The sequence below is a fragment of the Musca autumnalis genome, unplaced genomic scaffold (genome assembly GCF_047663935.1).
Source record: "Musca autumnalis isolate F117 unplaced genomic scaffold, ASM4766393v1 scaffold_5, whole genome shotgun sequence".
Lineage (NCBI taxonomy): Eukaryota > Metazoa > Arthropoda > Insecta > Diptera > Muscidae > Musca > Musca autumnalis.
In genome coordinates, this window is record NW_027412088.1 from 69,423,042 (window position 1) to 69,446,117 (window position 23,076).

The 23,076-nt window shown below is 35.6% G+C and overlaps 1 protein-coding gene across 3 annotated transcripts in view; it reads left to right on the forward strand.

Moving 5' to 3' along the window:
• cv-2 (crosveinless 2-secreting protein) overlaps positions 1-23,076 on the forward strand; it is a 393,914-nt gene that overhangs the window by 275,627 nt on the left and 95,211 nt on the right. For all 3 annotated transcript variants that reach the window (XM_073988356.1, XM_073988357.1, XM_073988358.1), the window contains one exon: positions 10,167-10,243. In XM_073988356.1, the coding sequence (XP_073844457.1) occupies positions 10,167-10,243 (77 nt within the window). The remainder of the gene's footprint in view (positions 1-10,166; positions 10,244-23,076) is intronic.

Below are 23,076 nucleotides of genomic sequence, written 5' to 3' on the forward strand. Positions count from 1 at the left end.
TAAAACGGCAATTACGGATTTTCGATATTTTGAAAAATTTAGTCAAGCGCACAAAACATTATAACAGGTTGAAAACATTCCTTACAAAAAAATCAGACAGTATAGGTCCACGTTTTGCAAAATGCCCCATGTAGGGTTATCTCCCGATTTAAGATTTTTTGAAGATTTTAGTTACATTTAGTTACCGAATTGGTTGTTAGTTGGAATTTTGTGTTCCCAGAAAATAGAAAACTTACTAGAAAAAAAACTATGCATATACATACGTACACTCCCGCTCATCTAAATTGGTTCGAAATTTTTCTTTTTATATATTAACGTCACTTCAGCTGTGTTTGGATTACAGTTCCGTACTATATAGTTTTGAGGGTCCTATACTATGCCAACATTCACAAGAAAAATCATAACGGTGTTGCCATATTTTCGGAAAATATCCCTGTTATAATAAAAATGTACCAAATGAACCAAAAAAGTGCTCAAGTGTTTGGCTCATCTGAATAGGTTTGAATCAAATAAAATTGAAAAACCGTATTACCTATCCAAATTTTGCCCAGTTTTTTGCTTTAAATTAGTAAAATGGAATATTCCGGTAAATCCTACAAAAAGTGTGACCCACTTTATTAGGTACTTGTGTTTGAATCTCAACCTGGAAAAGTTACCAAGAACTTTTATATAAAATCAAGAAATATGCCAACAACAACTTTTTATAACCATGACCTAAATGACTTTTTGATTTCGTAAGACCCCTTCTGAGCTTCGAAAATTGTCTTGCTCTCAGACATTTTTCGAAGTTCAGAAGAGGTCTTACGACCAAGTGTTAGCCTTAATATTAGGATCTATAAACTACAAAGGTCATTGACAATATTTGGTATTTTGGCTCACGTTTCATTATTTAACCCTCCTGGCAGTATAAATTTAAGCATTATCATGCTCAAACTCCACCACAGTATAAAAGAACTTAACCCCTTTCTTAGTTGTTAAATGAATTACATCAATTATATACCTCACCCTCATAACAATTTCTTTTTCCCCACTTGGCATTTGTCTGGGGTATTTGACTTCATTTCTTTGGCGGACAACGCCAGCACCATAAATACAACATAACAAGAGCATGATCCCAAGATCTCAAGATATAAGAGTATTAAAACATCTTGTTAGTTGGTCTTTGAAGTTTGATGCTTCTTTATGTCTCTCTGTGTGTGTGTTTTGTGGTACGGATTTCCATTACAAGAGTATCTTATGATCTTTGCTGGTTACAACGTTTATTGACGACTCACACATTCATTTTTGTATGCGGTGTGTAAATCAGGCTAAACTTTAAACCATCATATCAAATGATGGTGTAGGCGTTCGCTTTAGACTTTGTACTGCGGCAAACTTTTCAAAATCTATACAAAGCAGCTGTAAATGGTGTGTTGGTAATATCTCCTTTGTCGCTTTGAGTGTAAATAGTTTCAAATAGGTAAAATGCATATCATTATTTGTCTGGCAAACATCATTTATGCTTTGAAGAGGTAATCTAAGCGCCAATGTTGTTCCCTCCACCAACCTCCCCTCCCCACCCACCATTTAGATACAAATGTTTAACTATTTTCTCCATAAAAAGACTGTTTTGTGGTAAAGATCTTTAACCCAAATCCCCCGCTATACAAACCCCATGGAAAATACTGAAACACTTAAATGCCGCTATTTGAAGTGGCGCTTACCGTATGTTTGTGTGTTACATTACAATTGGTGTTGTAAATGTTTGACTTGTTTAATTTATGCTAACAAGCAAATGTGTATAGCATATAAAACAGCATGACGATCGTATTGTTCCGAGTTAAAAAAAATTTTTGAAAACAAAGAACTGCTATCATAAAGCAAATACATATAGGAAATGTTCAAGAGTTTCAGGCCAATGCCATAACTTACAACAGTTCTAATTGTTTCTTTTATTGCCTTCAATGGTTTGGAGAGTTTTGAGTTAATTTTTGCTAGCAATGTGGTTGTTACGTTTTCAGCTGCCTATAAGAAGAATGATATCAAATCTCGAACAATACCATAGATTCTAAAAAAAATCTGATATGATCTAATATCCATTTGTTTACAAAGAAATTTCCAACAATGATGATCTTAACCTCCAAAACAAGATTTCCAATTAAATTGAAAAAAATAATAATAATACAATCACACAAATTGTCTAACAAATGCCAACAAGGAAAATTGGAACATAAGCTGATGATATTCCATTTAATGAGGCAAAAAAACACTACATGTAAACAATGTTTCAAATTTGGCATACATTTTTTTGTTATGGTTTTCTTTTTGTTATTGTTGCAAACAATTGCTTCGCCACATAACCAATTGTTTGCATTTTCAAATAATCATCCCAAAAAAGAAATGATATTAAACAACTGGCATGGCGCGTGTATTGCCAACGCAGGTGGTCCAATTTCATTTCAATCTGCACGCGTCTCCAGCCTCAGAACACATTTCAATGTTTAGAACTCCCTCTTGACTTGTGATATTTATTTGTCTAAGATTTGGCAAAAAATAATAAACCAACATAAAAACAAATACAATAAAAAATCATACACAAAGAATTTCTAGTATTCACAAATTGTTTGGAATACCTAAAAAATTAAATAAAGAAAGCAAAACATAAAGATTGAATTACTTTGGCATCTTTTTTATTCCTTGTATGAATTTTCTGATTTTTTATTTGTGTGGAACTTTTGTTTATTTGCAATAATTATTACTATTTGATGTTATTAGCCATAACAAAATATTATTATTATTTCCTTGAGATTATTTCCAATGGCAATGGAAGAATAATACAACAACAATAATAATAATAAGTGTGGTAAAGATGTTGAATGATATCAACTTGAAAATAACACGGATTTCCAGGAAATAAGAAAACTTTGTTGAAATTTGTTCTTCAAGTGGTTTTTGTATTGAAAAGTGTATCTAATTTAAGATATGTTCTTTAACCTATGTATGGAAGTATGATATCATACATGCATATTTATATTTTCTATGAGTGTCCGCGAAGGGACATGTGAGACTTCTCTAACTAATATCAAAGAGTGAACCCCCATGTATATTAGCTCAATAAAATGGGTCCTTATTAGCATGGTTTTTAAAAAATTTATGTCGGATATTTTAAGGCGGGAGTGTTGCCTAAAGTTTTTGGTTTTGTTAGATTTTAAGATTATTACCATTATTGACATTTTGAGGTAAAGGTACGTTACAACGTTTTAAACCATGCTCTTTCAGATTTTTTCAATCGGGTTTCTTCTATCTCCTATAGTTTTTGAGATATTCAGATGCCAATATGTTCCATATCCGCTATGTGACGCAAAAAATCTTGTAGTTTTGTTAAAAAAAAAATAGTGATAGGTGGAGGCAACCCCTTAAATAAATGTTAAGGAGACCTATAATAAGGGTCCTTAATGTATTTATTTACTCATACACACAGGAAAAAAATGGCCTCTCTAACATATGTCGCAGCAAACATATATTTGTTTGCAAGCAGTTCCAAACATATGTTTGGGTCCTGCAAACAAATAAATGTTTGGGTGCAAACAAATACAAACCCAAAATCCACAAAAAAACCAAAAAATGCACCAGTGGACGCTTTCTGAGAGCAAGGGAGCGTAAATGTCAATGTGAAATACATTGAAATGTATGCTCACTTGCTCTCACCAACCACTCACTGGTTATTTCTAACATATATACACATATATAAATGGTGGTGTTTTTTTATTAAAGGGAATAGAAAAAAGGCAAAACAACAAAGACACATAGGAACATACAAAATTCCAAAGAAATACATACTTTAATAAAAGAAAAACTGAATAAAATAACTTATAACAAGTTGCACTTTTAAAAAGAAAAAAATTATATAGAAACATCGTAGCACGCTTCTCCTTAGTTGTGAAATAAAACACATTTTCTTCAAAGTCAGAAATCGGAATCTGGAATGAAATGATTATATAATGTAATAAATAGGTACATCCATATTTCAAATATATGTATGTATGTATTGATGTAATTACCAATATTAAATGCGATTTCTTCCTTGTCCAATAAAATATTTTCATTTACCTTTTTGATCCAATTATAAAATTTATAGGACATTTAATTTACAAAAAGCAAAATTTCTTTAAGAAAAGTCAAAACACTGATTTATTCATTCACTTTATCGTATTTACTCAACGATTTTCTCTAGAACACTGATGAAAAAAGACCAACATGATTAGTACGAATTTTAATCTTTTCCTCTTCGCTTGCTACGTTGGTTAACAACAGCAAAGTACGAAACACATCACACACTTCTGTGTCTCCTATTACACCATGCACACAGCTCTTTATTATAAACCAGCATTCCGCAGCTGCGAGAGCCCTGTTGTTACTCTCTTTGACAAAAATCCTCTCCACCCATAAAAAATATCTTCTAACATAAAAAATATGTTGGTACCAAAACATATTAAATTGAGATACGAGTATGTTACAACATGTTGAAAACATATATTTGTTTGGATCCAAACATATTTCTAACATATATTTTTCTGCGTGTATAAATGTTTCATTTAAAGCCATGAGATGGAACACAATTGATAAAAAAGTGGTTCTGATGAAATGTGACAACACGTGTTTCACGTGACACAAACAGCCAAAAACATGAAAAAAGATCCCATGGAACAATTTAGAAACTTATTGCTATTATGAATATTGGCCATAGCTTCTGGACTATCACAGTTATTTGACTAAAATAAACTCCTGATATATTCTTTGATTTTAGTTAAGTAGAATTGAGCTCCTTAAGTATTGGATTTTTGCACCAATTTCAACCTGTGTGGGCTCAAACATTAACTTGAGTTTTTATGAATCAGGCATCTGGCGTATGGAACACTTAAGCATGACAACAACGATATGTTAACACTAGAAACTCAATGTTTCCATGGGCCCTATATGTACCTCATTTTTATCGTCGAGTCCGAAAGGTGTTGCTAACGATCCCACTTTTAGAGAAGTTTTACGTACCTGAAATACTCAGGAAATATCGCCAACATTATGCCGAGGTGTAATCTGATTTCATTCCTAAATCTGACCGAATTCGATGCGATTTCGCTCCGACATTTCGTTCCGAAATTATGTCAACCACTTCATACAAATATCGTTAAGATATTGCTACGATTTCGCATCCGACATCGGACGTAGCATCCAAATTTTATTTTCATACGACATTTTCCGAAATCGTTCAGAAATCTGTACGAAAATTTGGAAGAAAAATTTGCTTTCCGAATTTCCCAAGGATTTTCTTCTGATTTCATTCCGAAATCTGACCGAATTCGATGCGATTTAGCTCCGACATTTCGTTCCGAAATTATGCCAACCACTTCATACAACTTTCGTTAAGATATCGCTACGATTTCGCATCCGACATCGGACGTAGCATCCGAATTTTATTCGAATTTCGTTACGATGTCGGTGCGACTGGTTTGTTGGGATCTTATGAATGAGTTTTGCAGGGATACCAAAATCACACATGGTTTGGAAAACTTTTAGCATAGGGGGCTGCATTTCTTGGGTCTGCTCCAAGATTTGCCGCAGGGTAAATATCTGGTATGGAGGACATGCCAGGTCTAGAGCCGCATTGGTATTGCCCAATGATTTCGTTCACCATTGACTTTCATCGTTCGCATAATAGGGAGAAGAGTTTTGGCCCTAAAATTGGAGCATACAGTCTTATCTCCTTTTTGGTGGACAGGACACAAGATATTCTGGTTCCAATCGTCGGGCACGCATTCTTCCTGCCAGATGTTGCTAAATACTTAATGCATACACCTCAGCAGCATGTCGCCTCCGGTTTTTAACAGATCGGCTGGTATGCCATCGGCTTCTGCATCTACTGCCTAACTAATTTTCAGCCGGTATATTGCTGCCTTTACCTCATCTTGGTCGGGCGGTATACATTAATACCAACTTCTGGGATTGGATCTGTGGTATCTTCGTCGTCTTCGTTAGTATTGGATACCAACAGCTTGGAAATATGTATCAGCTACCAAATTACCTTCGTGGCCTCTACAGGAGGATGTGTCTATACCAAAGCCATCAGTTTGATGTTTCACTCTTTGGTAGAACCTGGCTCCTGGCTCCTGTACATCTCGATTTTTTCACACTCTTGCTTTTCCATTTTTCTTTTTTTTTTCTGCGGAAGAGACATTTCTCCTCTCCCCTTTTCTCCCTATACCTCTCTCGTGCGCTACGCGTTGCTAGCCCTATATGCCGCATTTTTCTCTTCGGTCATACCATGGTTTCCTTGGTGGAGGTCTCTGGTATCCAAGTATGGATTTTGCGGCTGTTTGCATGGAGTAGTCAATACTTTGCCATTGTGGTGATATGTTATCGGAACGCGGCGTGCTTTGTTTAAGCAATTGGGCCAATTGAAAAAAAGCTGTGGCTATATGTTGTAATGGGGCTTACTTAACGCCAACTTCCGTGTTGTGTATGTTTGAACTTTAGTTGTTACGGGGTATGTGCATTTGCTGAACACGGAGGTGATCCGAGACGCTATTTGCTTCTCGAAACGATCGTACATCTATCCAATCCACGATTGATGTAGTATATCTTCCATTTATCCCGTCGTGCTCGAGTTGATTTCTTGTTTTTTTTTTGTTCTGATGACAGACAGGTGCTATTATGAATGTCGAGATGATTAAATCTGGTACTACTTACTACTACTTTTTGCTGCTGTGAAGTCTATCAGCCTCATTTCATTGTCAGGCGTTTCGCTGTGGACACTAAATTTCCCGACTGATGGTCCAAAGATATTTTTCTTTCCAATATTGTCATCAAAATCGCCTAGAAGTTCGGAGAGTGGAAGTCCGGAATGGGGTTGTTCGCAGGGTAGAAGTTCAGAAGTGTGTGGAAGTTCTGTGGGTGATGGTTCTTAGGGTGGAAGTTCGGAGAGGGGAAGTTCTTGTCATTACCGTGTTTTCAATATTTCCGAACAAAATCTCCCGTCGTAACGTTTTAAAAACGTTACTTGTTTTAACATTGTCCATTGGCAAAGAGGTCGTTTACACCGCAAATTTTAGGCAAATTTATCAAAATTTGGTGTGCAAAAACAAAATGCAAAGTTTTCTGTGGAACGAAAGAGCACATTTTTTTTAATTTGAGCAAAATATGGTGCCGTGACATAACTCCCAACGGACATAACTCCCAAAACGATTTTGGATGTTATGTCCACCTTGGTTTGTGGACGTAACTCCCAATTTTTTTGGGAGCTATGTCCGAGCCCCATAGTGGACATCAGTCCCAATGGGAGTTATGTTTGTTTTAAAATTTTAAGTGATTTTTATTAAACATATTTTTTATTTCAAGTGCATAAGAAAATTAAAAATTAAGTTTAAGTTCATATACCTTTTTCATTTCATAAAATAATTTAGAACTCATTTAAAATTTTTAAGAAAATTAAGTACAAAATAAGTAGTAGCCAATACAAATCAAAATATATTCCAAATTTGCCTTTAAACTTATTTTAAACGACAAATTGTGCCGCAGGCGAAAATATTTAAAAAATCGCGCGGTTTTTTACCAAAATATTCCCAATATTTAAGAAAATACAAAATTGTTAAGATTTGCAAACACTTTCAGCAAAACAAATATTTTCACAATTTAAAAATATTCCCAATATTTAAGAAAATACAAAATTGTTAAGATTTGCAAACACTTTCAGCAAAACAAATATTTTCACAATTTAAGAAGGTAAAAAGTTTTTGTAAGAATATTCAAATACTTTTTGAAAAATAAAATGCGCGGCAGGCGAAAATATTTTTCGCGCGATTTTTCTGAAAAATGAAAAGCGCCGCAGATGAAAATATTTTTGAAAAAATCGCGTGACTTTTTACAAAAATATTTTCAAAATTTAAGAAGATAAAAAGTTTTTATAAAAATATTTTAATACTTTCTGAAAAATGAAAAGCGCTGCAGTCAAAAATATTTTTGAAAAAATCGCGCATGTTTTTAATATTTTCACAATTTAAGAGGATAAAATTTTTTTGTAAAAATATTCAAATACTTTCTAAAAAACGAAATGCGAAGCAGGCGAAATGCTTTGAAAAAAAAAAAAACAAAATCGAGCGATTATTTGAAAAAAATATTTTCACAATTTAAAACTTTTCCGAACTGTTACTTACATAATTTCAGGCATAATTTCGTTTTTAAATAATTTTGTGAAATCAGGAGGATTTTGCGAATACTTCGGCATTGGTTGGCACCTTCTCAAATTTATAATTCCGCTTACATTCTAACTTCTACTCCAAAATTAAAAAAAAAAAAATATATATATATATATATATATATATATATATATATATATATGTATATATATATAACTATAAATTTCAAAATTAAGCAAAGAAATAATTTATAAATTAAGAAAAGAAATCGTTTGGAGTTATGTCCGTGATTTTTTTGGGTGTTATGTCCCTTTTTTCTTCAGGGACATAACTTTCAACGAATTTTGGGAGTTATGTCCGCAAGGAGCAGCGGCAATAACGTCCAAAATCATTTTGGGAGTTATGTCCGGGCACCGCAAAATATATTTTGCAGTTACAAACAGTTGCAGTTGTTTGAACTTTCCCATCATTCAATTTGAGCACGTCCAACTTATGTAACTTAATTTCTCTAGATTCATTCACATCATCAAACATCACTCATCACTAAGTTTTATTCAGCTAAATTATATGGCATTGTTTTATTTGTTTCAAGTGTTTTCTCAATGTTTTTAATATTGTTTTATAATATTTCCCTTTTCTTCTTCCATTTCTGGGAATTCTTGGAACCACCCACGTGATCCCTTGTTCAAATAATTCCATAACATCGCCACCACCCGTTGTTTAAAATATTTCCCTGTTGAATTTTTCAATTATTCTTTAGCGTGATTGTAATAAGAAGATTAACAACATGTTGTTGTTGCTGTTGTTTGGAAACCTATAAAATCACCGACATTTCAAACAAAAATTCATAAATATTGATTTTTATACATCAACAATGAACATTAATTAGCCCAAAGGGCTTGTTATAATCATAAAACCCAATGGGGTGTCTAAAAATTGGAAAAACAATTGCCACCAGGTATGCCCAAACAATGGGAGCCCTATTATTATTGTACGTATCTTAAGCGAGTGTGTGTGTTTTACTTCAACTCCCACCTCTTTATTACAATTGTTTGTAGCTGTACACAAAATCAATAGCCACTTGTGGGAAACAATGAATGGAGTTGTTTTGCTTGTCACCGCCACCACTGCTTGTGGTGCAGTGTGGATGGTTGCAACTATAGAGAGAATATACTTCTTTGAAAGCAAAGAGTTTGGGTGTTCGTTTTGTTTGGTTTGTTTCCATGTTATTTTCCAACAAAAGCATTGTTGTTTTAGCTGTCACTGTTGATGATGATCTTTTCTATGGGGTTAAAGAAATTTTATGATTGATGATAGGTTAAGCGCCAGTTTGGAAAGGTGGAGGTGAGACGATTTTTTAAAAAAATTGTTTTTTTAAAAATTTTATTTTATCAGAAACTCGCTTAGTTCTCTGGCACAAAAGACACTTTGGTTTAAAAAATGCATTGTAGAAAATGATACCACAGACATATCGACACCTCCAAATAATAGTATGCTAAGTCTAAAAAGTGAGTTTTGCAGGAGAAGCTCCCAAAGTTTGGCAATTTTTTTGAACTTCAGTACTATGCTAAGTCAATATTTGTTTATAACTTCTGTTCGGATTGACCGATCATTACCAAAATTAGGCAGAATTTAAGTTAAAGGACGTTTGACGCCTCCAAATAATAGTTTGCTAATTCTGAAAAGCGAGTTTTGCAGGACAAGTTCTAAAAACTTGGAAATTTCTTTGACCTTCAGGACTATGCTAAGTAAATATTTGGTTTTAACTTCTGTTCGGATTGTCCGATCATTACCAAAATTTGACAGAATTTATGTTAAAGGACGTTAAATATAAAAATGTAAAGAACTTGAAAACATGCTAAGTCGACTTAGCATACTATTGTTTGAAGGCGTCGATATGTATGTATGTATTTAAACAAGATTATGTTACTTTAACTCCTCTAAACTCTATAAGTTTTTAGTTGCTCTAATTATTTTTTTAATATTTACATATTGCAGGTAATCTACAATCATGTTCCGACGAAAATGAAGAAATCCACGTTCCAATATCCAAATGTTATACATGTTCCTGTCAGGTAAGTTTATCCAGATTTATTTTCTTTTACCCCGTTCTATTTAACATGCCATGCCGGGAACTAGAAACTACTGCATTGGAAGTCCATAGAAAAAAAAAACAATGTCATGCAGCGGAAATGTTATACACATACATGACAATATTTATATGTGTTGACCTCAGATTAAAAATTGATTCCAAAAACATACAAAGAAGTGCTCTAAACGGAATTCAATGTACATACATCTAAAAAAGAAAAAATATATGGCCATAGAAAAAGAATTAAAAGAGACATGTATAGAAATTGTATGTGCTTCGAACAAACTAGGGTGACAGGGGCCTTAAGGGGCCCAACACGTAAAAGTACGAAAAGTGCTATAGGACCTAAATGTGATTTTAATGATATTGTCATGACAGAATAGTTTTTACTGGTCGAATTTTAGAGATATTTAAAGATTTTTTTTCATTGTTTGACAATCCAACAAAATCGGTTGAGTTGTTGCTGGAGAAATTAGAACCAAATTGTGTTTAGTTTTATAGATGGGCCACGTCGGTCCTCTACTTCGTGTACCTCCCCCACAGAAGCTCAATTTTTTCGATAAAATAGTGCGCACGACAACACTCGAAGGGAGTATCCGAATGGGTACAAACTTTCCACATTGTAATATTTCCTCCGGACATAGGTCACATTTGAATATGAATTATATCGTGAACTAATTTTAAATGGAAGGTGCTTAACCTGGGAAGTTTTTAGGGATTCTGAACCTACAATGTTCATAGATGAGAAAAATCAAAAACAAACAAAAAATAGCTTTTTAAGCAATTTTTAAAAAAATCGCGATCAAAGTTTACATTTTTATGTTTTTTAGGTTTTCACGATTTTGCTTGGAAACCACAAGTCCTATCCAAATGAGATTAGAGAAAATGTTGTGGCTGTGAAAATTCCCTACAAGATTGACCTGTATGACTTTTGCCTAAGTTTTACCATTTTTGAGATATAGAGATTGAAATTGGGACAAACCACTGGCAGTATCGCCTCCTTGTAAAACAATGTCATGTACGGTGCGCCTTAACTAACATTAAATGGAAGGTTCTTACACCTGTGAAATTTTTGCCGATTCTGAACCTATAATGTTCATAGATGAGAAAAATAAAAAAAATCACCAAATGGGATTTTTAAACAAATTGCGGCGGTCTAATGTCAAATTTTTAGGGTTTTTTAGGTTTTCATGATTTTGCATGGCAACTGCAAAACCCTATCGAAATGAGACTGAAGAAAATGTTGTAGAAAATGTTCACTGCTACAACATCTACTTTAGTCCCATTTCGGCAGGTCTTGCGGTTTCCATGCAAAATCCTCAAAACCTAAAAAACCACAAAAATGTGACATTTGACCGAGATTTACACAAAAAAAAAAAATAATTACTGCATTTCAGGAATAGTGTTCATAAAGTTCAAACTTTGTGCATTTCATGAACGCCTTTCATAAAGCAAAACAAAAACAGTTTTTTCTGAAAGATTGAAAACAAAACAATTTTGACGAGTTGTTGTTTTTGTTATTATTGGGACTAACAACCACCACACACCACCAACCAAACGAGAGACAAATTTTGTTACTGCTATTAATTCTTTTGCACTATTTTAGGTTACAGTTTCTTCTAAGTCCACGACTCCTGACATAATGGTTCAAAAACATCAAAAAACACGGTGACCAACTAAAGTACCTCGTGGGCGCGATAACTATAGAAAGGAATGATTGTCATTGGTCCCACCTTGGCTCATGTTTCCCTCGCACTTAAATCAAGTATGAATATGGACTACATCGGTCCAACTCCTTCGGGTACTTTCCACCCAAAATTTCAAAATTGTACTGTTTAGGGACTTGCCTTCTAGGATCGTTCTGATATATGACAGTATAATTTTTATTGGAGTAAGGCCATGTTGAATGAAATATTTACCTTCAAGGTGCAAAAAAGTACTACCAGCAACTACGGCTCTTAAAGGGAGTCCTAGATTTGGCCCAATCATAGCACATCTTAATCATTCCTCCAAACTTATTCCAAATTCGGACTACTTATGCCTGTACACCCCCCACAAAGTTCAAACATGTAGGCTTAAGAAAAGTAGAGAACTGTTCGTGGATATATTTTACAGTTTATTGCGGATAGTTCTCGTAGTACTCATTTTAGGAAAAAGACAACCACTACTGGATTTGCTTCTTTTAATGATGTCACAGGCTGAGGATATTTTTCTGTCGGCAAAGCGAAAACGCTACTAAGTTTGACCGACCGTTTTATACCCTTTACCGAAAATTATGTTGTAATCATATATCAGCCATTTCAGTTGGATAAGGTTTCTGAAACTCTTAAGATACCGAAAATCGGGAGTACCGTTCTATGGTTCTTCTGCGGGAATATTTTGTACCACTAAGGAAGACTAAATGCCAAAATATTATCTCTTCCAAATTCCCAAAAATTCAGAGATACCGTTCTGTAAGGGCTATATGAAAATCGTGGGCCTATACCGACAATTCTCTGCAGGAATGTATGTCCCTTCAACGGAGACTAAATGCTAATTTTTGACCATTTAGGTTTAATTAAGGGGGCAAGACCTTAAAAATGCCGTAAATCGGAAATTGCCGTTCTATGTGATACATCAAAAAAACGTGGTCCGTACATGTCCATTCACTGAGCGAATGTTTTAAACCCCAACGAGGTCTAAATACCAAATTTTACTTGGGCATTTAAATTATTAAAAGCAACATTACCACAGACCAGCCTATTGCTTTATAAGTGGTCAACAAGGCTTCTCTGTCAGCATCCCATATGCTGCCGGACTGCAACATGAGAACCCTGTTCTGACCTTATCGCAAACAGCTGTGGCTGGTACGGGCTACTTAAACATGATGTCGAACGATACACGCAGTATCTTAGGTTAGTTAATGGTCGAAATCAGGCTACCATCGACCAATATGTTTAAAGGGAGCCTCGTTTCAACCATTCAGGTGGGAAACAGTGTGTCAGTGGATTTTGCGGCGAATTCTTCCATATTCCTCAGGATAGGGCGCGAAAAATGCGGCTCGTGGGAAGTCTTCTCTATGTGCTCGGTGAGCTTGGCATGGTTAATGGAATCGAAGGCCTTCGATAGGTCAAGAGCCACAATAGTTGTTCGTCTCACGTCCTGTTTATGTTCTTCGTATTCGACAGATGTGTGTGGATATAGCGTGTTATGCTGTTGTAGTACTATCCTTCTTGATGTACGGAATCCATGTTGATGTTAGGCCACCGGAAAAAAAGATTCTCATCGTTGTGCCTCTGGAATCTTTGCTACTGCTGGCATCCTTGCCGGGCTTCAGTAGTGGGACCACCTTGCCAGCTGCTTAACCATTACCATTGATAATCCTCGTGCGCTTGGGATGTCAAAATAGATCATGGTCAATTGTGGTGATACCTCCTCGGCTGTGAGGTCTCTTCTTATACTCTCGTGGTGCTCTATAAACTGACGGTTAAAATAAGACGAACTCATATTTGGGTCAGTAACTATCACGCATTGAAAGTAACAGCCGTTTTGTCATCCTTCTTTACCGAATTTACTTAATCCTGTACCAATGTTGCATTGTTTAAGGTGGTCTAGCCACTTTTTGTGCTTATGTTCGCCTACTAGCCTGTTGACTTTAAGAGTAAGTTCTCTAACTGTTGGGTCTTCGGGGCTCGTACGACGAAGCTCATCACGTTCATTTGCTAGTCCCGTCGCCTCTGCTGAGAAATTTGGTCTTATTTCGCGTATTCGACCAGCAGGTATGTAGCGAGCGGCTGCTTTAGTGATGATGTCTCGGAAAGTTCTCTGCCGTTCTGTCATCCTTCTTTCCCGGATTAGAGAGTGATTTAACCGTTGCCCACAATTTACTTAATCCTGCACCAATGTTGCATTGTTTAAGGTGGTCTAGCCACTATTCCCGCTTATGTTCGCCTACTAGCCTGTTGACTTCGAGAGTAAGTTCTCTGACTCTTGGGTCTTCTGGGTTCGTACGACGACGTTCATCCCGTCCATTAGCTAGTTCCAACGCCTCTGCTGGGAAATCTGATTTCACAATGGTGATATCTGACGAGCTGTAGCAATGTCCTTTTATCCTCGTAGGAGTGTATACAAACACCGTGTAAAACGTAAAGCTATCAATTTGCTCGGCCATCGCTGTACCCATCTTATCATTACCTTGGACAGAATGGCAAAACTCATGATGGGCATTGAAACCCCTATTACCAGACAGCTATTGCCTTCTAAAAGCGAACTAATAACGGGCATATAACGCAGGCCACAGCTATTCACTGGCGTTATGTACATATTTAGCCACTCTACCTACCTCTGCAGTAACGCACTTTACTGCTACCCCCATAGATCCATGTATGGGTCACTAGAGTAAAGCTCATGTGATATAAATTTGTACTGGACAGACTTGTACGATCTTTCTGCAAAATATTGTAAGCATCGCAACGTTTCAAGCTATAAGTGATGATTTTTCGATTCATAAAGTCCACAATTTCGCTGACCTTATTTTGGAGACCGTTGCAACTGCAGTAAGGATGCGTTTTCGGGCCGCTAAACAACAACTCGTGTTGTTAGATGCTGCGTTTGTTGTTGTTGGGGCGACTGCGAGGCTGCTCTGGTGCAGCAACATATCTATCACAGTAATTTTGGGTGCGACTAAGGTCAGAGCACACTCAGAATTGCACTTCATTCCATCTCACCGATGTTGTCATGTCGTGTATGCGGATGTGGCAAACGGAAAAGAACAATACTGAGCAGGGGATCATCTCTAAACCGACAATGACCGAAAGTGCTCGAAGCAAGCATTCCGGGATAAATGGTAAACATACACGAACACAAACACATAAATGTTGAGGTGACGGCCACTGGTCGAAGATTCCTCCGAGTCAATCCGATGTATAGAACCGGCCGTCGGATTAAATACAGAAGGAAGTTTGCTTTTATTACTTTGTAATGGGTTATTCGACACATATGCTTCCAGATTTTTTGATGGTGGATGGACATAAATTGCATATTATTCATATGATCAAATTTTATATTAACGATATATATGTATTTATGTTAATAATATAAACAAAGTCTGAAGATCCTTCTCTATAGATTGAAAAAATCAAAAATCGCCACTAATGTCATTTCTAAAAACATTTTCCTTAAGGCCTACTTCTGTCCATTCCTGTTAATACAGCCTGCGAAGAACTCGGACTCAAATGTCTTTGAAATGATACTTTTTTCTGGCTTGTTGCTAATAATGCTGTTTCTTTTGTGTCATTTTCTTGGCAACGAACATTTCAACATTATTGCTATAACACTACTTGACCTGGCCTTTTGCCATGCATTCTTCATGCAGAGGCTATGCTCTCTCTCCGCATGGTAAAGAATACTTTACAAAAAGAAAAGGAAACTTTTATGTTGCTAGCGCTGTACAAAACGTAAAGCAATCAATTGCAATGCTAATTGTATATTTGAATGTTGTCGGTTTTTATACCCTATACCACAATGTGGAAAAGGGTATAATAAGTTTGTTTTCCCAAAAATTCATGTAACGCCGCGAAATATTCGTCGTAGACCCCTCATGTGGTATACCAAACTTCATATCTCGACGAGATAAAGCGATTTAGCGATGTGTGTCCGTCCGTCCGTCCGTCCGTCTGTCCGTCCATTAAAAATTGTAATCAAGCTAGAGGCCGCAATTATGGACCGATTGTCACGAAATTTAGTATGGAGGTCGGGTTTGGACTAGAATAGAACTGATTAGTTTTTGGCGATGATCGTGAAATGTTAAAGGGATGAAATGGACCAAAAACAAAATTTTTGCTCGATTTTGTAGCCGCTCTGTAGGTCGCAATAATAGTCCGATCGGCGCGAAATTTTAAACGTAGTTTTGGTTTGAGATGAAGAAGTAGCGTGCAAGTCAACGGTATGATCGGATAATATTTAGCGGGTTAAATTGATCAAAACTTTTGTGTGAAAATTGGTAAAATTTCTAATGCACATCTTATAACTTTATCCCAAGAAGACGCGTTTAGTGGTATAGGGTATCACATGGTCGGCCCCGTCCGACTATAGTCTGTTCTTACTTGTTTGTATTTAATTTTAAACATTTTTAATTGCTGTTCTTTATGGGCAACACTGAAGACAAGGGATTTAAAAAGAGATTACTCAGAATATTTCAATTAAATGGAAAAACTTTGTCATTTAACATTGTTGCAGTCATATCTCCAGCTTTATATCCAAAACACTTACAATTCAAATTATTTAATTAATTTTCCAATTAAAAGTTTTGTAAAATATGTGACAAAATGTGAATGAATTTCTTTTGTTGCGATTTTGTATAATCTATCATTTGTTTAAGTTGTTAAGAAAAGTTTGGAAATTGAATTATCTCTTGTTGTTTGTTGTTGATTGGTGCGATTGAATGACTTTCTTAATCTTATGAGAAGTTTTTACTCACGCACGATTTATGTACTTTGGCATTTTTGTTTTGCATTATTTATGAGCTGCAATTTTAAAGTTATGTTCAAGTTGAAAAGATTTATTTAGATTTGTTTATTTGTCAGTTGACTTATGGGTAATATTTTAAAAACATTTTAAATAGACGTTTATGTTGCTAGCGCTGTACAAAACGTTGTTGAGATACAAATTGGTAAAAAAGGAATATATCATTGATTACTGATATCCAACAATATTAAATACGCTTAACGAAAACCGTAGGCCCACTGCGGGTACTCTTACAGTAGTGTATGCTTTTATGGAAGACATTTTATAGGATAGGATTACTAATCCGACACCCAGCCAAGGTGTTATCGTTCTTATGGGTAAACGATCGGATCGATCACTTCCGTAAACGGGCGTTCCTCAGATGACACCACGTGGAGGTCACAGTCCACTTGAGATGAAAGAGGGACCATGATAAGTACTAGATTTTTTTGTGTTTCAGCATGTCTTGCCATGCGGGTTGGGCAATGCTAGTTGGCCGTGTGTGACCGTGCTTTATTAAATGGCCGTGGTTATTTTCGTACATGTGAGTGCCTTTTTTTGAAGGCATGCGTCCATCTGTATATACAATACTCCTCCCCCAAAAAAGATCTGAATTTTTCGCGCACACGATAACTCATGAAAGTAGTATCATATTTGGTCTAAACTTTAGGCGTAGTTTAGCTTCGAGTATGGAATATATCGGTTCACTCCTACAGGTACCTCCCACAGGAAATTTTAAAATATTTTGCAAAAGTGAATTTTTTCATCGCTGAAGTAGTAACTATACAAAGGGAGTAACCGATATGGTCCATATATCATAATATTTCTACCAGACATAGATCAGGTTCTAATATGGCCTATATCGGTCTACCCCCACACAAAATTTCGGAAAAGTTAAATTTAAGATCTCTTATCAAATCGTTTTGATTTTTGCAACAGATTGTTCTCGGGGCAAGCCTACGACCACCATGTGTAGTGGGAGATGCCTACGGCAACTTTTGAACCGAATACTACGTTGGTCCAAACTTTGCATATCGTAATATTTCTGCGACTCTTATAGAATTCCATGATGATCCTTATCGGTCAACTCCTTCCGGTATCTCCCCCACAAAAGTTAATAAAAAATCGATAAAATGGTACGGAAGGAATAACTTCTCCCAAAATAAGATCCTCTTCCAAAATGGACAATGCGGTCCATTCTCTCAGGTACCTCTTCCGCAAAACTTCTGAGCTTACATCACATGTTTTGATATAGCAACCCATATAAAGGTACATTCTTGTTTTTAGGCATTTTGAGGATTTTATCTAAATTTTTTAACCGAACTAGCTGTAACTTGAAGTTTAAGGTTAATGTTCTCCACCAGAAATCGTCAACATAGGTCCATGTTTTGGTATATCCCCCATATAACGGTACCTCCCGATTCTCGGTATTTTGAGGATTTTAGCCACATTTTTATTTGCCGAACAAAAGTATTTCAATCCACACAAGCTGAGGGTATTTATAACTCTGTCGGCAAGCCGACTGATACTTTTTTACTTGTTTTTATACCCTCAGCCTTTAGGCTATGAAGGGTATATACACTTTCATACGGGCAAAATGTGCTTCATCGAAATAATGGGTTTAGACCCCAAGTATGTTTGGACGAAATGTGTTTCAGACAATTTGGAGTCGATTGAGCAATGTCCGTCCGTCTGTCTGTCTGTCTGGCTGGCTGGCTGGAGCGCACGATAACTCTCGAAGGGATGAACCGATTCGGTTCAAATTTTGGCTTTCGTAATATTTTGTCCAAACTTAGTTGAAGTTCGAAGATGAGCTATATCGGTCCACTCCTTCCGGTACCTCCCCCACAAAAGTTCGAAAATGTTCGGAAAATGTGTACGCACGAAAACTCTTGAAGGGTGTAACCGATTTGGTCCATACTTTGCCCATCGTGGAGCGTGTACCAGACTTAGATCAGGTTTTAATATGGACTCAATCGGTCCACTCCGTCGGGTACCTCCCACACAAAATTTTGGAAAAGTTCAGTTTAGGAACATCTCTCGAATCGCTTTGATTTTTGCTTTAGCAACTTGTATTCACTGCCCTCCATACGACGGTATAAGTTTCATCAGGGGCAAGTCCATACTTCCTGAGAAAATAGCTGAAAGTTGCAAAAAACAACTATGACAACGTGTGAGTAGGTTGGAGGGCAAAATAACTCTCGAACAGGTCTGCCGATTCGGTCCAAAGTTTGGCCCTAGTAATATTTTGTCCAAACATAGTTTAAGTTCGAAGATAACCCATATCGGTCCACTCCTTCAGGTACCTCCCCCACAAAAGTTCAAAAATGTTCGGAAAAATTGTGCGTACGATAGATCTTGAAGAGAGGGGCCGAATTGGTCCATACTTTACACATCCTAATATATCTACCAGATATAGATCAGGTTCAAATATGGACTATATTTGTCCACTCCATCCGGTACCTCCCACTCAAAATTTCGGATACATGTTCACTTTAAGACCTGCTTTCGAATCACTTTTATTTTTGTTGAAGCAACTTGCATTGCTGCCTCAATTGCGATGTTAAAAGTTGTTTCAGAGGCAAGTTCATACTTCTTGAGCAAACATCCCTGAAGTTCTAAAAAACCCCTATGGTACCATATGTAGTGGCTGGAGATCCATTCTTTTTAGTATCTCCTCCGCAAAACTTTTGATATTAAATCCTAATCAACATTTTTGTCAGTTTAAACGCCCAAAATTCTTAAAACTCCCTAAATACATGCGTTTTTTGGAAAAAAATTGTTTCAATATACACAGGCTGAGGGTATATCTCTGTCGGCAAAGCCGACTGATACTTTTTTACTTTTTTTTAACATTTGAGGCTCTCATTGGGCACGAAATTTCTTCACTTAAAATCGTCAACATAGGTCCAGGTTTTTATAAAGCCCCCATATAATGGTACCTCCCGATTTTTGTTATTTTGTGGATGTTAACAACATTTTTGACCGAACTGCCTGTGATTTAACATTTGAAGTTCCCGGTGGCCACCAAAAATTGTCAACATGGGTTCATGTTTTGTTATATCCCCATAAAACGGTATCTCCCGATTTTCGGCACTTTTTTGACGATTTTAGCCCTTTTTCACCGAACTACCTATTTTTTATTTTTTATTTGATTAATAGATGATATTACATATTAATTGTATTGATTATTCTATAAAATATGTACATAAATATAACTAGTATGTATTATACATCTATGTTTGGCATAGCTATTTTGCTGTTAGCCATTTTTTCTGATTGTAGTGTTTACGTTTACAATAAATTGATTTGCATTTACATGTTGTATTCATTTAGTATTAATCTTCTATATTTACAACTTGCAATAATATATTTGTATAGAGAATTGAAATTCGCGCCATTCAATATATTAATAACTTCACTTTCTTCAAGAATTGCTTTTCCAAAGAAAATAGTTCTTACTCGGCAAATATAGGGCAAGCTCCAATAAAATGAAATGTGTTTTCCGGATGATTCAAATTACAAATGGTACATAAAACATTTGAGTTATTACTACCAGTAAAATTTCTGGCATTTAGATCTAGTAAGCCTCCTCTAGCTTTAATAATTAGACTTGTTGCATATGTAGACAAATCTCTTGTACGAGATGGTATTTCATTGTATTGTAAGCATGAATACAGGTCATGAAATTGAGAGTTTCTAGCATGGCAACTAAAATTATTACGTTCTTGAGTATTTAAAGCTTCAATAATATCCTTCCAATAATAACAAAGAGGTATTGCATTATTGGGAGGAGAATACTGTACTTTATGGCATATATTAGACCACTCTTTAGCCCAATAAGTATTCAATTCAATAACCTTTTCTGCTAGTATACGTGGAAGTCTGTTGGAATTTAAACGCAAAACTCGGTTAATATAACAAAAATGATTTTTCAGGGTAGAAATATATAAGGTTGACAGACCAGTTTCTAGATACAGGACATAGTTTGGTGTATTATTTGGAAGATACAACATTTTTTTAATGAAAAACCTTAATAATTTCTCAACGCTTTCAAATTTTTGAAAACCCCAGACTTGTGATGCGTAAAACATTATAGACCTGCAGCACGCGGTAAAAATTTTCTGTTTATTGGTTTTTGATATATTAGGTTGGGTGAGATATTTTGACCATGTTGAATTTATGGCCATTTTAGAAGATACAAGTTTCGTTTGCAAGTGAGAATTAAAAGATACGTTATATGTTAGTTCAACTCCTAAGTACGTGTATCGGTTTACGATTTCTATTTCCTGATTGTCATAGTACCATCTTAGATTTTGCCTCATTCGATTACATTTGCGAAAAACAAGTATTTTCGATTTTAACAGATTGACCTTCAAGCGCCATTTAGTACAATAATCTTGCAGAGCGTTTATCATGTCTTGCAAACCATTAGGCGAATCCGATAGGATCACTATATCATCTGCGTAGAGCAAAACCTTAATATTACAATCAGCGACATTGACACCACCTGGTAATTCACCAGGTAAATCGTTGATGTATAATGAAAATAGTGTTGGGCTTAGTATACACCCTTGTTTCACACCCGAATTTACGTTTAAAGCTTCTGAGAAATTGTACCCATCCCATACTTTAGTAGTTGTATTATTATACATACCTTGAAGGATTCTTATTAGTTTTGTAGATAAACCCAGGCCTGAAAGTTTGAAGAATAGACTGTTTCTTGGAATCAGGTCGAACGCCGTTGAAAAGTCTACGAAAAAAGTATAGGTGGATTTATTATTATGCATGTTTAGATATACCGTATTAACGAGATTGAAAATATTGTCCACTGTGGAATAATCCTTCCTAAAGCCTGCTTGATATTCATTAAGAATGCTTTTACGTTCCAACCAATTCGTAATTCGATTTAATAAAATGGTGTTGAATATTTTTGAGATGGTGTCCATAAGAGATAATCCCCTATAATTAGAAGCAACATTAGGATCGCCTTTTTTAAATAAGGGAATTAATATTGATTCTGTAAAGGATACTGGTATATCTTCACGAAGAAATATCTTATTGAGGGTAAAAAGGACTTCTTTAAGAAAGCTATGAGGAGCATTTTTATAATACTCATAAGGTATGCCGTCCTGCCCTGGTGATTTGTTTGGTTTCAGCTTTTTGACAACATTGAGTAATTCTACAAACTCTAACGGAGAGTCTAAAAAAGGGTCCACCACAAAGGGCATACACCAGCTCACAGTTCGATCTCCTTCTGTATTTTGTAGAATATGTTCAAAATGGCATCTGAACTGATCAGCGTTAAGATTACTTCTATGAAAGTCAGTCGACTTTTTTAAAGATTTAGACAACGCCCACCAGTCCTTACTGCAACTTATAGAATCTAGTTTCTTTAAATTGTCATTGTAATAAGCTAGTTTCTTTTTGTGACATAAAGAACGAAATTTAGCTTTACAAAGAAAATATCGTTGTCGATTTATTAGTGTGTGTGATTTTCTATATCTTTTTAAACTTTTTATCATACTTGAACGCAGACGAAAACATCCCCAATCGAACCACTTTTGCTTCGGCTCAAATACGGCTTTATTTTCAGTTGAGACATTTGATTGTTTTATTTTTGATTTGATTGTGTCAATCAGGTTACTTGTTTGTGTATTTATATTAAGGTAGCAATTGCTCGACAAAGCTGATAGTTTGAATCTGTATTGATCCTTGTACTTATCTTTCCAATGCAATCTTTGAACAGATACTTTTTTATTGCCATTTATATGACATTCCCTAGGAACATTAATATCTAGAGTTAAAGGCATGTGGTCCGAAAAAATTTTTGTAGCCACACTCATATTTGCAACGAATTTCAAAAAACTGAAGGAACATATGTAATAGTCTATTACAGAGCTTCCCATAACTCCGCAAAAACTAAAGTTGCCTTCTGTATCACCTCTAGTTCTTCCATTCAAAACGATACCACCTATATCATCAATAACATTCAACAGTTTTCTACCGTTTGTGTTTACAGTGCCATCCTTTGATCTACGATAACCACTAATCCATTCAAAATCTTCAAAAAATCTGTTTTCTAGAAATTGCTCTTCACCTATTCTTGCGTTTAAATCGCCCATAATGCAGAAGTTTTCAGGATTAAGTTGCTTCAAAAATGTTTCAAAATGTTCTACATCGGATTTCCATTTTGTACAATTCAAATATACTGGAATCAAATAGAAAACACATCCATTGAGGTTTGTGGATAAAACGGTAACATTATTAATTGTAGTGAATTCTAACTTCCATTTACTTTTAACATCTTTTTTAAACCCGTAAAGACACCCT